Here is an 18,209-nt window from a genome sequence, read left to right as displayed (position 1 = left end):
GATATTGCATTGAACCGTTTGACATTTGAATTCTGACGTTGAGTTGTTGTGTTCGATGTTTTTTTTGTGTGTGCGCGCGCTAGCAAAGCAACCGGGTCGGTCTGATTGGTGTTGGTGTGTTCGTGCGATGCTATTGTTGTTTATGCCTTCGCGCCGTTCGGTTGGGTTACTTGCCGTGTGTTTTCCGTCTCCTCAGCCGCGTTGTTTGGTGGGCTTTCCGCGAAGTAGATCAAAGCAGTCGTGTGAACGTGAACAAACGTGCTAGCGTTTGCAGAATTTCGACAGAATCGAAGTTGTGGGGGTTTTGCGTGTGTGTGTCTGAAGCTGAATTCAGGGCAAATCTGTAGAACCTGGACAGAGTGCCCCGAGCAGAAGGGAAACGGTTGCGCCCTAGGTGATGTCGGGCGGGCAGGAGAACATGCATCTCGAAAACGTTTGTCGCCTCTGCCTGACGGATGCCTCCGAGGCCGGAGACATGTTGCCGATCTTTCCGGTGCGCGGAGGAAACCCAAACAGTCCAACGTCCGTGGTCAATCGAATTCTGCAGTGTACATCACTACGGGTAGGTAGCACCGTTTGCTGCGGGGGTTGAGAATCGTGATCTAGTGCGGAAAAATAAGGTTGCTTTGTGCAGTAGTTTTAGGGGGAAGTGTAATCTATTTTTTCGGTAGAATTGGGTATGAAAAGAAGATGGAGAAGGGTTCAAGGAACCAACAACTCTGCAGGACGGTATGTGTTATGGAGATGGATGAGAAGAATGGCGAACCAATCCCATTCTTTCCATATAGACCGCAGTGTCTTTACCTGAGCAGTTGCGGTCTTTCTATTCCTCTCTCGCTCGCGCTCTGTTGAGTTAATTCATCAAGGAGCAGGAGGGTCATGAGTATGAGGATATACAGAGGTGATCCGGTTGCTTTGGTCCCGGAGTGTTGCGAAGGTAGATGAAGAGCGTTGGCGTGACTGCCTTCTATGTACTACTCGCCGGGCGAAGTCGTTAGCGTTATATATTGAGAGTTTGCTGTGGGCGCACTGAAGTTGCCTACAACCAATGTGAACTAGATCCTCTCTCTGTAGCATGACGTGGTATTGAGTTTTCGAGTGGCGTTAGGTCAACGGGTGTGGTGAAAGTTTTGTGTTAGTACTCGTCGGATCTCTTTTATTTTGATGATCGTTTGGAGAGTTCCTAATAATACGTAACGGATGGAAACAAGTAAGGGCTTGCTCACATGATGTAGTATCTAATATTCTTCTTCTTCTTCTATTTGGCGTAGCACGGTCACGCCAGACTATACAGGTTTTCGAGATTTATTTCTAGGGACAGTCCATATGAGGCTTGAACTCACGACGGGCATGTTGTTAAGTCGTGCAAGCTGACAATCACGGGAGCATCTAATGAAAATTGTATATACAGAATAACCTCCCTGGTTGGGTCTATTTTAGTAGGGTTTTGCACTACTTGGCAGCTCACTAGTTGGGTTGTCATCCAACCAACGAGATAGCATTGACGCGAAGAAACTTTAAATTTCATCCCTTCCGATGAACCCGACGTGATGTCCGAATAATCTTTTTCTGTGTCCTTTTTTAATCATCACATTCGACATCTTTCAAACAACAACCCGACTATCCAGTGCGGATCTACCAGTTGACACGCAAGCGCATCCCAACCAGTTAGGTCATACTGTATTATGAAGCGTTATATTTTGGGAAGAGGCACAAAAACCTTAGTCTGTCCAAGGTTATTGATTTATCCGTAGCAGTCAGGTCTGTTTGTGGCATACTGCGGAATGCCATTGGAGTCTTGAATCCATGACGTGCATGTTGTTAGATCTTGTGACTTGTCGACTGGGTCGTGTGACAATCAACATGCTTTCTCGCTCTTTCAGGTTTACGGGTTTGTTGGTTAGAAAGAGAAATCAGGTTTATTAGTTGAAACAGTACTACGGTACTGTTCTACTGCCAAATCGCAAATGCAGCTTAGAGAATGTTCACCCTAGAGAAATGTTCATCTTGAAGAGACATAAAATGTATGGAATATGACGGGATCGTCAAAATGTTCAATGAGATAGCTTTTGCAGAAAGAAACACTTTCATGATTATCTTGCAACTATGACTATGTGAGGTCTGTACTAGTTTTTCTGTGTCGTATGGCATTCGCGGTCTTTCAAACAACCCAACTATCGAGATTATACCAATCATTGGAAAGATTTCTTAAGGTGCAAACATGAAGACAAAAAAGTCTGAAAGAGTCAAAATTTGGAGTTTCAAATAAACAGTTCAACACAGAGAAGAGAGTGAAGTATGTTGTCGAAGTACTAGATATCGGCCAGTATGGTTGGTTTGCCTTGTCTTGTCAGCAATAACAAGCGAGACATACCCGTAAGACCTTATCAGGTGTTGGCCAAATGCAGAGTAGTGCCAGTACATGGTTCAGCATCATCGGCCTTTGAACCTACAATACCTGCTGCTCTTCGTAAGCTGCGTAAGAACCCCAACGTATATATTTGGATGGTCTGATGCAGAGGGAATACCAAATGATTCACATTCAAATTGACACATTGAGATACATAGTCACAAGATATATCTACCATTGTATACATCTTCTGGAGTATCCTTTGGCCAGAAAAATTGAGAGGGGAGAAATAATCTCGACAACTCTCTAATTCACCAGGCCACCAGAACATACCAGGAAAGTAGTTTGCCTAATATATATATGGGCCTCTGCTCATCTTCTTCTTCTTCTATATGGCGTAACGTCCTACGTGGACATGCCGTGCTATACAAGCTTGCGAGACTTAGTTCATTACCACGCAGCCGGATATTCAATCCTTGCTATGGGGGGACGGTCTATTCTAGACTTGAACTCAAGACGGGCATGGGCACCCGTTCATATGGGTTTTGAACCCGAGATGCCTGGAAAGCCAGAAAAAATGCTTCATATGGTTATGATCCCTTCAATGCTTGGAATGAAACATTACCTTCCTCCTAGCACCGTTCTATCTTTACGTGTATTGCATGTCATGCGCCATAAAATATTTGATTATGTATTGGTATAGCCACTGCCCTACCTGCGCGTACGACGATACCCAGATGTGTCTATAACATGAATTGTCTTAGGCGACCGAAAAATGCTTTTTCATGGTGCATTTCGTACCGTACCGTACCTTATTGGTATAAAATGCTATTGAAATCAATTTTGCATGTTGTATGGTCATGGTTATTCTGCATATATACCGCAGGAAAATTAGAAAACGATTCGAGGAACACAGCATTCGCATAGAAGGTCACGTGGTGTTATTTCTGGAGTAGTATGCAAGACAGTGAACTGAACTGAAATGACAGAATGGGAATTGATCGCTCCTTTCCCTGATCGATTCTCATCTAGACTGTTCTTCTGTAGCATGGACAGACTTTCCAGATGCTTGGTCTTAATCAGCCTTTAAAGGTTGGCATGATCTTTGTAAGTGTTTTGAAAAGTGAAATTGTGTTATGAAAGAAAAACTGGATCAGGAGAAATACATAATAGGAATAATATATGGCAAGAGGTACTTGTAACCCATAAGTCACAACATTATTTTTACCATAGTTAGTTAGCTTTATTTAAGTATAAATTATTATAACATTACAATCATATACACATGTATAATATATGCAGATAGAATAGTTAATCAGTTATTTTAGTTTTAATAGTTCATTAGTTATTATAAGTATTTAATTCTCTAAAGAAGAATATTGTTACCATAAACTAAACTTAAGGAACTTCAGAAGCTGGTTATAAAATACTCCTGGATCTCCACAAGCTTAACTCCGAATGTCATAATAACCGCAAAATGTAGGAGACTTTAAAAAACTAGAAACCCAATGAAGCTTAGACGCCCGACAGCTATTGCCGTCCAATGCACGGGAGTTCGAAAACTTGGCTCTCGTTCGTCTACCTTGCTACACATAGCCACACATAGCCATAGCAGATGCCGTTAACCGTCGGCCGTTGTTGCCGTCCTTGTGACTGCAGAAATTCTCCCGCAAAGCGTAGCAACGTACCAGACACAGCTGCAGGTAGAATCGCACGAATCCAACGGATATGATGATGGTGGTTGCTGCTGCTGCTGCTGCTACAGAGTCCATCATCCAATCCAATCTTGATAGACGGCGAGAGTACGCACGCAAACGATAGCATGGCAGCTGGTGTGCTGGTGCTGCTACGAGCGACGAGAGAAAAGATACCTGTGTGCTTGAGATTGTTCTGTTGACGAAGGATCCTAGCGACGGACGAAAAAGTGGCACGAGAGAGAGAGAGAAAGAGAGAAGAAGCAGAACAAAGACCGCCGTCTGATGTTTCTTTGCCCGTCCGTTTTGTTTCATACCGAGAGCGGGGGGATTGCGGTACCAGTGCTGTCGCGCTGCGGTGAGGTTGTTCTCTCGCTTTCGCTCCCAGCTGCACGTAGGACCGGTTCCTCTCGTTGTACTCATCGCATCATGTGCTCTCGAAAAATCCGTCGTGACCGTTTCGGCCGATACCATGCAACGACGGCCGCCAAGAGGCGCTACTAGCAAGCGATTCACAACTTCCCCAAATGCTTCGAACTGTGTGGTTTCGTTGTACGCTTCTCAACGTTTCTCACTCCACAGCTTCGTCAGCTTGCGTACATACAAAGCAGCACTCAGGCCCCCGTGGCAGATGGGCGAACCCCGCTGTTGCCTGCCTTGGTTGGGAACCGCTCGCTAAGTGTGCTAGAGGCAGACTCGCGGCTCGATCTCTCGCTCGATGCTCGAACATGGGCTGAGTGGGTATATACAGAAGGTACGCTCGGTACAATGTTCGATGCGCTTATGCCTCCTATGCTACTGCTGCTGGTGCTGCTGAACACGTTTGCGGGCACGTAATTCGAAGCCAACCACGGCGAACCAAAGTTGCGAACGTGTTTTTCTCCCTTTCCCGTTTACGGGCGGACGGAAATATGGGGAGAAACTGTTTTACCGCCCATCGTCATCGTCGCCGTCGTCGTCGTAGTGTGGCCGTCTACTGTGGGTTGCATTGCCCACGATGCGCGCGATGATGTGCTTTCCGATATTCCGGCAAACGGAATGCCGAAGGAGGTCAACGAGGTGGTGGTGTAGGATCTGCAAAATGCCATGACAACTTGCAGTCTACGATATCCACGCATTGGATCTTTTGCACTGGAAAGGAAGTTGACGTTTCCGTACGATGCACGTTTGTCGACGCGTGGAGGTAGATTCGCACGGGAATGGGTATAAAGACAGATTTCCATTTGCCGTACGGAATGTCCGGAGAATGATGGCAACATCAGTAACAGTTTCGAATCGCTTCCAACTCACACTGGATTCGCTTACTCACTCTTAGTACGCATAGAAAGACACCATCATCGTCATCATCATCATCATCATCAGCAGCAGCAGCAGCATTATTCGTTCCGAGTTCCGATGACATCAGTACGGTGTCTAAAATCGTATGACCTCAATCTCAAAATCCCTGAAGGCAATCTCAAGTACCAACCATCTCTCATGGCCTGTGCGAACATGCATAGTAAAGCGCGCTACTAGCAACGACGGTGGCGTATTCAACCACACTCGAAGCAACGGTAGAGAGAAACACTGTGTTTAGTAGTGTGTTCACTCGAGAGAGCCCGATGATGGATGCGGAGGGTCGAAAGCAGGCCTGCGCTAGAGTTGTTTATTTCATGCGTCGTTGCCTACGCGCTCCGTGTGCTTCGCCTTTGCTGCGGTAAAATAACGGCAACGTTGCCTTTTCGGGGAGTGCCTACTGCTGTGCTGTTGCTGCCGCTGTTGCTGCTGCGATGAGCGGGTCTCGGTGCTGGTTCAACCTACTCTCCCCCGTCCGCTGGCAGGCGAATGTCGACATCCTTATCGGGTGAGATCGTGCATACAGAGGGCCCTGAACATGTTGTCTACTATGGTACTCGAAACAGCTCGCTGGAATGGAATATTGTGCCGGGCTCTGGCAGACGAGCTATTGAAGCTGGAAGGCATTATTTACCCTTGAATAAAGGAAGACAGCGGCACACCAATACACTGACACACGCAGACCGAGAGCTATATGATCTTGGATTGAAATAGTATACAGAGGCGTCGGGTATATAACGAGGACCGTCAAGATGATGCAACTTTTAGTGGAGAATTTTGTCCTTTCTCATAAAGGGGATCTTTTTTACCCGAGACCAGTGTGCTCTGTCTATGGCTAAAGTATGTTTTACCATAGAGCCATTAACACGAGCATAGCCTCGTTACCCCAGAAGGCGGCAGATGTACAGTACCCATTCACATAAAGTATAATCATCAAACCTGTCACCCCTATTTGAGAAGCGTCCCCTCGATTCCTCTCAGGGAATGCACACAGCCACAATCTCCCATCGCACACGGTCTCGCATCAGCACCGTTCGCTTTGGTTGATGCTGTGCGAATGATTTTGCTCTCCGTTCATGGTGTTCTCTCACGGCTGTGGAGCTGATGCTCTGGACGGAGAAGAAAAAAAAACTACCGAGAAGCACAGCAGCAGCAGCAGCACCAACAGCATGTACGAAAATAATCGATAACTCGAGGGCAACGCTACCACACTGGGCAGTGGGAAAAGTTTCGCTCCGCACGGTGTCTGCCGGTTGCTTTGCGTGCTTTGCTTCTGCTGCTTGCTGGTGGTTAGCTCGTCGCCTTCGGTATGTGTGCGTGTGTGTGTAGTAGAGGGCATATTGATGGACGACGCTCTCGCTTCGTGTCTGGTTGAACGAGGTCGACGTCTCTGCAGGACGTTTGTACGCGCTACGGTGTATGGCAGGCACCAGAGCGCAGCTTCTAGTTTGTGTGGAGTGGTTATAGCAGCCAGTCAACGTTGACGCTTCCCATTCCCTTTGGGTATAACTCTACACTGCTGGGTGTAGTATTGGTAAAGGGGTTCTATTTTTGGCTGAGCGTTAAGTTTTGAGGTTAGAGGCTACTCTGCTGCCCTGTAGAAACGGGTGACTTGCCTTAGCTATATACAGTAGGTGAGAGTACTGTGAGCTCTGTTCTACCGCACCAGACAGCGATCGAGTTTATCGATTTCACTGCGAGTCGTGAGCACTGTACTGTTGCACTGTTGAGGTCGAGTAATAAGTTTGTTAAATAAGACCATTAGTATGGAACAGTTTTTTATTTACATTTACTTAATAATAAAAGACTAATAATAATAATACTAATTCTTATTATTATTATTATTATTATCATTATCTTAAGATTTTTATTATATTATATATTAAGAAATTTAATGTCTTAAAAATACTTGTACTATTTCTATAAGTATTAAAGGTTATGAATTTCTTCTGTTAATTTTTTTTTGAAAATATTAAACATAAATTTTACATATCGTTCACGAAAATTGTTCCATAGTGCTTGTGGTATTACTTGTCAACCCCAAAAGAATATCTTTTACCCGGGCATGTTTTCAATCCCGGGATGCCCTACAGTAGATGAAGCTATCTATTAAACCCTTCCTTCTATTCGGCATTCTTCCAATAAGCAGCGTGAGATTGTATTTCGGCAAATCTTCCTACTAACATCTTCTATTTTAAGTTATAGTTTAATCTTTGAAAAACAAAAAAAGGAATGCACCACAGCAAGAGAGACGTTTTGTTCAACTGCTATAGAGCGAACGACGAGAGGACACGTTATCGTGCTTGAATATCGTTCACCACGGCAACATACCAGTGAAAATCTCCCTTCGCAATCGATTATAATCAAGGCGTACAACGAAATCCCAACTCCCCCTTCTCGACCCAGTACCAGTACCGGGTAATATCACATCTCTTGCCAAAGGGACCGTCCAAAGGCGGGTCGGATTATTCTGCGATCTCGCACCGAGTTTCTCGCCCGCCCATCCATCCCGCCCAATGCTCTCTGCAAATAGGGATCACGGAAATTCTCCGACAACCCACCATCCGCGTATGTACAACGGCTCCTCTCGGGATGAAATTCCATTTGCGCTGGAAATGTGTCCGAAAGTCCTAAAAGAACACGACACTCCACGTTCGCTCGCCCGACCTTGTCGTTTTCCCTCCGAGCGTGTTTCGGGGTAATTTTGCTCTCTTCTACTAGGAAATCGGACAGCAGAAATAGGGTGGGATGAAGTGGCAAAAAAAAATAAGAAAAAGAAGCATAGAAATCGGATCCATAGTCCTTTGCTGTGATGAACAAGCTAGCTCTACTAGCTGCAAGTATTACAAACTCTACAGTCCGACTTTGAAAAGGTTTTCTCTACCGTGTGTGAGTGAACAGTTTGCCAACAAACGGAACGGCCACAGATGGAGTGGATTTTGCGGGTGAAGTTGACTACTGGAATGGGGAGACGAGAAGAGCAATAAAAAGGACTTGTTCTGGCTCTTGTTCTTGGCGTAAAGATCTGTTAAGCGTGCTCGAAATCCAATGCTGCAGGGGATACAAAGAGCAAAACTCTCTTCTTTCGCTTGTCAATGACGATGATGATGATGTTTGGGGGATGATTATAATGATGGTAGAGCAGAATTCGGCAACTGGAATATGCGCCCGGGTAGATTTGTGGATGGGTTTGGATAAGGTGAATAATTTGCTGATGCTTTTAGTCAGGTATACGACGGTCATGATGTCATGACAACTGTGCCCGGAGGAGTGCCTAATTCCAATGAAATACCGGGTCATTATTGTTATTTTGGTATGTTTTGTCTTTTTCTTGGGATTACGGTTTATATGTTGCTTTCTTCAAAATTAGTAAAATAATGTTTTAGTAAGGTTTTATATGATATCATCTCTTTGGGATCGTTTTCTTATTAAGATATGTTTAATGTACTTTAATAACTTTTGATGACTTTTCCGATTGGAATCGTGTATGTGTAGAAAATAAGGAAATTAATGTTTAACTTATTAAACTGATCACGTACTCGGTAATAAGCTTCAGTCAATCATTCGATCGTCGTGTCACCTATAGCTATTGTTTTGATTTCATTATCATAACGAGCAGCGAAAAAGCGGAGAGAGTAAGCGCTAAAACGCTCATCATCATCATCACCGCAGTTCCGCTTCTTCAACATGAGCTCGGACAGAGCCCGCGAGCGCATAAACTCGCTCTTCACTTGTCAAACCGAAGCAACCAACCCTCTAGCAGCAGCCAGCCCGAGATGGTTGCGAGTGGGTGAGTGATGATGCTGATTCGTAGCCCCTTGAACATGGTGTGTTGTGCCCTCTACCATGACGCGCGCCTACATTTGGACTAACGGTCGAACCACCTCGTCGCAGCAGCACCTGTTCTCTCGTCGATCCCCGTTGCAGCTCGGGCAGAGAAGTTTCCATCGACGGCAAATTTGTCGAGCATGCGCAGACGAGTACCGTACTTTGCCGTCCCGGCCCTTGCTGCTTGTGGCTTTTTGCCAGCACCACGTGCTGCATGTGGCGCGGAGGCCCTCGAGGTTTTGAGAATGGGGTACAGAGTACGTATGTGTGCAGAGATCTTCGTCCGACGGGGACACAAGCTAAGCTTATTCTCTCTCTTTTTTTCTCTCCTCTGTCTCGAAAGCTTCGCTCTACGCGAGCTTAATCTCTAGGACAAGGGGTCTTTTTGTTGGGGCCGTTTGCTGTGATGAATCGCTGTTGTTATCACTGGACTAGCTCCTGGAAAAAAAGAAGGGGGAAGGTGATGGTGGTTTTGGGTTCGCCTAGCGAGCTATGTTTCGTAGAACTCACCTAAATGACTGTGGCAGGTTTCGGGTTATCGATTGCTATCGGAAGCTGGGTCATCTTCTATGGGGTTGTTGAAGCTTTGCCAAACCTATCCTCTGTGTGCTGGGAGAGATAACTCTAGCACTAGTCGGGCGTCGGATGATGCCTTCTTTTTATTGATTTTCGTACCGAGCAGAGCAGAGGCCTCCAGTCCTTTTGTCCTGTGGCTTTGTTGTAGCGAGAAAAGTAATTCAATGAAATTTTTTCTGTTTTGTATGGCATCATGGTGGGGATATACGAGAAGGATACTTTATTGGGCTTCGTTTTTTGAAAAGCGATGGGTTTATTATGAGCTGTATAATGGGTATTTAATATAATAGTGGGCTTTTGTTGGTTTCTTCTTACTATGCCTTCGTTAGATACTATTGAAGGATCGCTCTCGTCACATTTACGGTTTAATATATCCATTTAATGTTTGGGTTCTCTATTCTCATGACTATCGCGAGTGTCCTTTTATATTTATTTGCCGTAAAGATGACCAATGTGATCATTAGTGGATTCAATTGGTGCGTCGGCTACTACAAGGCCGGACGAAATCGATTCCCAAACCGCATCTTGTCTCAATCGGTATCGTCGGCTACATGATACTAAACTAATAAGTCCTTGGGCAGTGAGTGTCTATATTGTATTATAGCTTGACATTACCGCATAACCCAAAAAGAAGAGGAAGATGTTCAGGCTCTCACTGTCCTGTGACAGCCTTAAAATATCTAAGAAGCAACAATTGAGGGAAGAAAAATGCCAAGTATGCTTGAGAACTGGCCTTGTTCAAGTTCGGTTTTGCTCCAGGTATGTACTCAAGTACATAGCTAAAATCATTTGTTTTTTTTTTTTTTTAATTTCATTCCTTATGTCACTGTGACGCGTTTGATGTGGGATAATTTTGCTCGAATCACAATCCCTTAGAGGAGGTCCTACGGAATGCAGCACAAACCCGACGACAGCATGTAGTATCGGGCGCAGAAAATGTACGGCGCAATAAAATGTCACATGTCTGTGTGTGTTTGTGCGGATGTATATTTAGGATCAACCCAGGCAGCAAGGGATGATGGTACAAGTAGCAGAAACGTAAGAGCAAGCATGATCTCGTTGCGCGTATGCAAAGAGAAGCGAAAAGGGATTCGAAAAAGGACGCATTTCCTTTGCCCATGCTATCTAAGGCATGGACTCTGAGGCATTTTTGTCGGTGTCTGTGAAGAGAGTTGTAACTTCCTTGCCAGGGTTGTTGTACACACCAACGCATAGAAGGCCGTTAGCGCGATAGATTTATGGTTTTATGTTATGGGTTTCGAGTGATCTTTAGGTACGGCCACAGTGCTCTTGGTTGTTGTTGATGTTTCTTTACGTTGTTTTACTTTCAAGTAGATCCACCCCCAGAAGTGTGTATTGCCGTTTGTTGATGTGTTCAGCAACTTTTACATTCTTTTCCCTGCTTATTATGTTATGGACGATTTCTAGAATGTTCAAGAATTGAATTCCATACTCTCTACATTCCTTTCTATCACCCGATTGAATATCGCAAAGCAAGAATCGCTGAATTGACCTTGCTTCATCGAAACATAGGATACAAACCAAGTGCTGTAGTACAGCCAAACATGACCCACCATCGCTCTGTGGAAGTCTTGTTCGCCTTGAAAGTTTGGAACAGCCGTTCATAATAATGATTACAATGCAACACGACGTCGGCGAGGTACCTTTTGGAGGGGTAGAATATCTCCCCCCTTTCCGTTCTGTGTCCTACTTAGCATAGGCAAGAGCCACCTGTATCGAAATGACAATGATGATGATATTTGACGGCTTGTAGTGGAGGGTTTAATCCTATGTGAAGATTCTTTCGTTTCCCTTTCCAATGTGATTTTGATTACCAAATTAGTGGGCGCTTGATTGGACTTGTTTTTGAAACAAGTGGAAAGTAGTCGAATGTCTGTTTAATCGTTCTGAAAGTAAGGAAACGATTGTTAGTATAATGTGACACGTTGGAATCTTTTCTTTGATTAAAATTAAAACCACAAACATTGGTCAGTCCTGGCGGAGAATCGATTCTTTTCGGCTTTGTTCGAACCAACGCATCGAATAGACCACGGGACCAGTATTTGAGCTTCTATGTTCTCTTTTTTTCTCTTTTTTTATTCTTAACACGATTTGAAGTCCCATTTGATGCTTATATTACCGACCACATCAGGCTTGCCTGAGTTAAGAGTCAGCAATATCGATGATTGTTGCAACAACATCGATGGTCCCGATCGCCTAGCGACACATCGATACGCACCGTTAGCAGTAAACCGGCTAGCAACAAAATCGCAAGTAGACAAAAATGACAACATGACACAATTCGGACGACGGTGCAGTCCGATACACTTCCCCCCACACCTTCCCTTTTCCTCATCTATCCAACATTTGTTGGTGAAACAATAAAATAATTCATTCAGCAATTGGCATTTGACTAGTTAGCAACGTTTATTTCACGTCCGAAACTTTAACTCCTGCAAGGAAAGCCCGTTTTTAATGCATTTTTAATTTAACTGAATGCTTCGAACTGCCTTACGTCGAAGTGTGTTTTACTGTTCCCGAATTACTGCTATTACCGCGAACGGAACGCGGTACTGTTCACGGAGTTTTTGGTCGAGCCCCATGCGTCCGTTACCAAGTGCCAGATTCAACTAACCCATTTCTCCTACAGGGGTTTACTTAATAAAGCCTCTTGGTCAGGAAAAAAACATAAATCGGTCGTCAACGGCAACCAACACGTGCTGGTGTCAGCAAAAAACCCATGACCGCGAGGCCACATGAGGTGAAATATACAGCGAAATGAATTATTTGACAGGCGAAATATCTGACGGATAAAGCATCACAGCAACCAGCTGATGTGCAATGTAAACAAATAACGTGCACAAAATCGTAATTAAATCCATTAAAAAACTTCATTATCGAGTACTTCGTCAATTTTCAGTCAACAGTTTATAATTTCTTCCAATTAGGGAAGGTTCTGCTTAAGAAGATATTATTTTTAATAGAATTTCGAAAGCGCATGTTGTGTCTCCCCCAACCCTTTAGCTGTACCTGTCAGATATTTCCCCTGTCAAATAGTTCATTTCGCTGTATATTTCACCTCATGTAGCCGCGCGGTGAGACGGCAATATGCTCTTTCGATCGGATCCAATGTCAACTTGATGTTCGTTCGCCGCCGGCTTATTGAAGTGCGACGGTGATGGGTTTCGTGAAATGTCAGTTAGCATTGGCACAGTGACGGAGACAGTGGTTGAGTGGTAAATTAAATCAAATTTTCGTGTTGATGGACGGGGATAATTTTCTTTAAAATAAACTAAAATATATACACTGCTGTAAGATGGAATCATTCTAATAATTTCCCCTTTCTTTTCCGCTACCGTTTTAGCTGGAACAAACGGAAGGCGTACCGGCCACCATATGCGAGCTGTGCAGCGTCCGGCTAGAGGACTGGCATGCCTTCCGCGAGCAGTGCATCGGGTCGGACGAGTATCTGCGCGTGACGCTGCGCCACGCCTTCTACCCGGACGAGGGCGAACAAACGTCATCGCCTCCGCCGGCAAACAGCACTGCCTCCTGCACCACTGCCACCATGCCACCGTCAACTGCCAGCCATCTCAACAAAACTGCCCCCTCCATCCTGGACAGTGCGGCGTCAGCGCTGGAATCGGCCCCGGTACGCCGAGTGACTTCGAAAACGCCACCACCCACACTATCCTCCGTCTCCTCCTCGTCGCGATTGTCACTGGCAAAGCGACGGCAGAGCACCTTCGAGTGGCCGGTAAGCGATGGCAAGGGAAACCCGACCGGCCAGAAGATAACGGTCGAGGTGCTCGGCGTGTGCGGTGAACAGCGGCAACCACAGCAACCGTCCCACATTCCAACGATCGCTGAACTGCTCGGTGGTGGCAGTGGTGGTGTTGGTGGTCAGGAGCAACCGTACCAGGACACGAACGGTGTCGGCTCACTGTCATCCTCCACGGACAATCTGCTGCTCGAGCAGGCCAGCTGGTCGAAGGAGTACTGTGCGCGCATCAACAACCTAATCATGGTGGTAAATGGTGCAAAGCCGTTCAAGTGCAAAATCTGTCGCCGTATGTTCAACAATCGGAACAACATGCGCCGCCACATCAAGTCCCTGCACGCGGACGAGGTGTTAGAGGGCGAAAGCCCACCGCCGGAAGCGTACGGGTTTGATCGGATGGGCGGGCGTGTGAGTTTAGAGCAACCGATTGCTGTTGCTGCTGCCTCCGGGACGGACATGGCACGACCGCCGGCAAAGAAGAAGCGCAAAAGCACCGATCCACCGATCGTGGGCCCGTACCAGTGTGAGGTTTGCCCGCGCAGCTTCAAAATGCCGGCCCATCTGGCGGTGCACCGGAAATCGCACCGCCAGATCGAGTACGACCAGTCCGAGCTGATGCGTGCGATCGAGCAGCAGAAGCAGCAGCAGCAGCACCATCAGGTGCGCGAGCGATCCTCGTCGGCCGTTTCCTCGGAGGTGGTGGAGCGTTCGCGCAACACGACCAGCAGCAGCGTGGAGGCCGGCGATATTATACAGCTGTCCGATGACGATGAGGTGGAGATTGCGGACAGCAAGCAGATAATGGCAACTGCAGCAGCAGCAGCACCGTACAGCGCAACCGACGAGCTGGACGATGGGTTTGACGAGGAGGAGGGCAGTCTGAAGGGGGGCAGCAGCTCGCTGGAATCGGAACTGCGACCGGATCCGTCCGCGCTGGCGATCGTTGAGATCGGGGCGGAGGACAATGAGAGTGAAAAGGCGCAAGTAAACGATGACGATGAGGACGTTGTGGTTGTGCCGGAGGAGGAGGATGACGATGTTGTGGTGGAGAAGAAAGCGGTCGTGGCCACCACCACACCCAGTCCCACACCGAGCAGCAAGAGCAAGAGCAGCCAAAAGAAGGAATCGTCCGCCCCGAAGCGTAGCTCCATTCCGCCCGGCCCGCTCTCGTCCAAGCTAAAGTACGCCGCTCAACCAACAGCTTCCTCTTCCCAACCAAAATCGAGCTCCACCTCGTCTTCAGTGCACCGGTGCCATCTGTGCCGGCACACCTTCCCCCGGGAGGATCTGCTGCGGGAGCATCAGAAATCGCACCAGCACGACACACCGAGCGCTTATCGGTGCGGCTGGTGCAAGAAAGGGTTCCGCTATCAGCAGAACTACACGCTGCACCTGCAGAAGCAAACCTGCCGGCTGATGAACGCGGACCAGACGGGTGCCACGCGAGGCGGTGGCTTGCCGCAACCGCAGCAACAGCAAGCGGGACGATGTACCTAGACTTAGAAAGGCGAAACAAAAAGGGTTGCGATGTGGTGGGTGTGCCATATAAACTTAGCTAGGAATTAGAGAGAAGCATGCAAAGAGAGAGAGAGAGAGTTAGCCATGGTGCTAGACACTTTGTTTTAGTATTTATCTTCCAACACACAGAAATACTCAAGAACTGATGAAAAGTATCGAGAATTAATGGTTTTTTTAAGGCTAGTTTAAAAAGAATTTGATTTATGAACTTTGACTGAGGTTTGAATAACGAGAATTCAGAATAAAATTAGGAAATACCTCTTTTTTTAAACTGAGAATTAGACGTTATGGCAAAACACGTTACTCTGCATATGGGTTTTGAGAGTTAAAATGTAAAGATTACTGTTTTGTTTTTATATATTTTGATATCGATACTACTCAACTCACTACCACCACCAAAAAAGGGTTCCTTTTGGTGCGCTATGCAAGAAAGCGCACTACTCGCCTGTGTATAGAAAAAGAAGAAAGGCGTGATACTGATAAGGTAACACAAGTATTGAAGCGCCATTTAAGATGTAATTTATATCCTTCTCGCTTAAGCGTTGTTGCGAATTAGAAGTATGTAAACAAATATAACCCTGCGCAGTGAAAGCAAATACACTACTGCGTTCAATCACAACGAACTTTCGAATGTTTTTTTCTCTTACTTTGGGGCCTCCTTTTGGTTTTATCATTTTTATCTCAACATAGAATATATTTTCTCTTCCTTGCACATTTTCTCACTTAATCTCCCTCCTCGTCGTCGCTAGGCTGCTGCATATTAAGCCTGTTTTTCACATTGCTTTTCTGTGGAACACACACACACGCACGCGCACACTCTTCTGCACGATATCTTTCTAACGGCTATTGATTTATTTATATATATAATATGAATACACATCTCTCCTTCTCTCACGAATAGGGGTTTTGTGATTTTAAAGGGTGTTGTTTGCAATCGGACCCGCTTTTTGCGTTGCATTTATGTATGTAGGAAGGAATCTCTCATTTTATATCTGAACAACAATAACATGTGTTATTGTTTAGCAATTGCTTTTTACTCTTCTCTCTCTCTCTCTCTCTCTCTCTCTCTTTTACCGATCTACCGACACAATTAATTGTTTCGCGCTCGTTTCTGACGCCCTTTTTAATTGATGCTAAGAGATGATGGAGATGATATTCACCTATGACTGAGCAATGATTGCATGTGTATGGGTATGTTGTATTAAACCAGAAGAAAAAAAATCGAACACAAAACAAAAAACCAAAATTACGAGTGAATTAAAAAAAACAATAATGTGTGATGTGATGTACTACTACAGTTCGCACCGATAACGCGTGGATCGGTTTCAGTTGCTCTATCCTTCTGCTAACACTGGGGGTAGAGGAACACAGTTTCATTGCATTTCATTCCTTCCACACTCATCCTTTCTATCCTTGTCTCTGTGGCTTAAGTCGCGTGGCCGCGGTGGATTACCGGCGTACCGAGGAGGGAGAAAACACAATCGCAATGGATAGAGAGTTTGCTGCCGGACAACCGTGATAGTAATATAATAATAATAATTATTACAATAATAGTGTAAATAACAATAATCCTATGTACAAAACTCTCTCTCACACACACACAAGGACCTCCGGCCGACGGGGTGTGGGGTTTAGCGCTGGGGTTTAATTTCTGGACAACACCCCGTCCCCAACCGCGCCCGAGTTACGCGGGCGCCATCACATTTCACAACGGACGAATGTTTCGCAAAACAAAATAATTGCTAGACGCCTAGGTTTTTTTTTCTTTTCTTTTCTTCGTCTTTATCTTATCGCTCAACCACACCATTCTTTCGTTCGTTCCTCCCGTTTTCTGCTCACATAGTTCACTCGCCACTAGCTATTCTGTTGCTTCTCGGTCAGTTCTTTCGTTTACATTTCATGTTCACATTTTGATTTCCGCCATAGATAGTTTCACACTATATTTTACTTCAAAACCTTTGCCTTTTCTATTTGTTTTTATTTGCTTTTCTTCGTGTTTGGTTTCTCTGCGCTTTGATTTTATAAGTGGAATTTTCTTACAAATATAATAGAACGATTCGTCTTCTTTAATTTCTTCTTCATCCTGTCCTCTCTTTCTATCTTTCTTCAGTGTGATGTGTAAGTACGGCATTGCTTTTAATTCTCAGTCACGGGGGGAGTTTTCTTTTTTTTTTTTGCTAAGTGCAGTAACGTACGGCGTTACTAAAAAAAACGCATTACATTTGATCTTTAGCGAAGCTTCGAACCAGCAAGCTGAATAGACAGCACGGACACGCACCACTACATGCTGTCTGAAACTCACAGCACACAGTGACAGCTTCTTCTAGCGCTTCATAGATGGCGCCAAGCGTTACTCATTCCGCTAAGCGTTACTCATTCCGCTAAGCGTTACTCGCTCCGTTATCCTCGCTTTAAGCGCACAGTTTCACAAACCGAATGCGTGTGTGTGCCTGCTTCTCCTTCTGCTGGTTGCCACCTTCTTCCTCTTCGCTCCACCCCGTTTACATTACCACACAACAGCGCCTCGAGCGGGTGCTGTCACTCACCACGTCACTGGTGTTGCCGCTAAACTTGGACAGCGTGCCGCCGGGTGTGCCCGCTTCGCTTTCCCCGACCGCCACCGAACCGTGCAGGGATCCGTTTCCGGTTCCGTTAACACTGCCATCACCGTAATAGTGTTGCTGCTGCTGCTGCTGCCGGCTGTTGAGATGGGGCGATGCGTGCTGCGGATGGTGCAGATGGTGATGGTGATGCTGCTGCTGCTGCAGCTCGTTCGATACGAGCGACAGTTCCACGGGCGTCGCACCGTTCGCACCGTTCGGGGTGGTGCTGCCCCCGTTACCGATGCTGCCGGCCAGGCTCGGGGCCGTACCGCTCAGCAGGGAACCATTTTCCGGGCTGACGCTCGAGCGGTTCTGCGACCGGTGCTTCTTCAGATCGGCCAGCGTTCCTGCGACAGACGGATCTTTGGTGTTATTTTTTGGTACAGGTTTTTGAGCGAAAGGGACGGGGGATATAGGGATCGGGAACATTGTAGGGAGGGGATTTGATATTGTACGTCCAGATTTGTCGTTGTTTGTTTTTTTTTGTTTTGGGTAAACGTCGATACAACAACAACACATTATTA

At 45.9% G+C, this 18,209-nt stretch overlaps 2 protein-coding genes across 19 annotated transcripts in view; one reads left to right on the top strand and one right to left on the bottom strand.

The window, feature by feature from the left end:
- Positions 1 to 114: 114 nt before the first annotated feature.
- On the top strand, positions 115 to 15,703 carry LOC120955795 (zinc finger protein egl-43-like). The gene is made up of 2 exons (XM_040376959.2): positions 115 to 562; positions 13,148 to 15,703. The coding sequence occupies exons 1-2, from the start codon at positions 398 to 400 to the stop codon at positions 15,059 to 15,061; spliced, it is 2,079 nt and encodes a 692-aa protein (XP_040232893.2). The 5' UTR covers positions 115 to 397; the 3' UTR covers positions 15,062 to 15,703.
- Positions 15,367 to 18,209, bottom strand: part of LOC120955791 (protein phosphatase 1 regulatory subunit 12B-like) — an 82,154-nt gene continuing 79,311 nt past the window's right edge. For 15 of the 18 annotated variants that reach the window (XM_049609329.1, XM_049609330.1, XM_040376947.2 and 12 more), the window contains one exon: positions 15,367 to 18,047. In XM_049609329.1, the coding sequence (XP_049465286.1) occupies positions 17,584 to 18,047 (464 nt within the window). In that variant the 3' untranslated portion in view covers positions 15,367 to 17,583. The remainder of the gene's footprint in view (positions 18,048 to 18,209) is intronic. The other 3 variants (XM_049609332.1, XM_040376942.2, XM_040376953.2) reach the window with 1 other exon arrangement.

Source organism: Anopheles coluzzii, chromosome 3 (genome assembly GCF_943734685.1).
Source record: "Anopheles coluzzii chromosome 3, AcolN3, whole genome shotgun sequence".
NCBI classification, from domain to species: Eukaryota; Metazoa; Arthropoda; class Insecta; order Diptera; family Culicidae; genus Anopheles; species Anopheles coluzzii.
The sequence above is the reverse complement of the archived record's forward strand: the minus strand, read 5'-3'. Positions and strand labels throughout refer to the sequence as shown.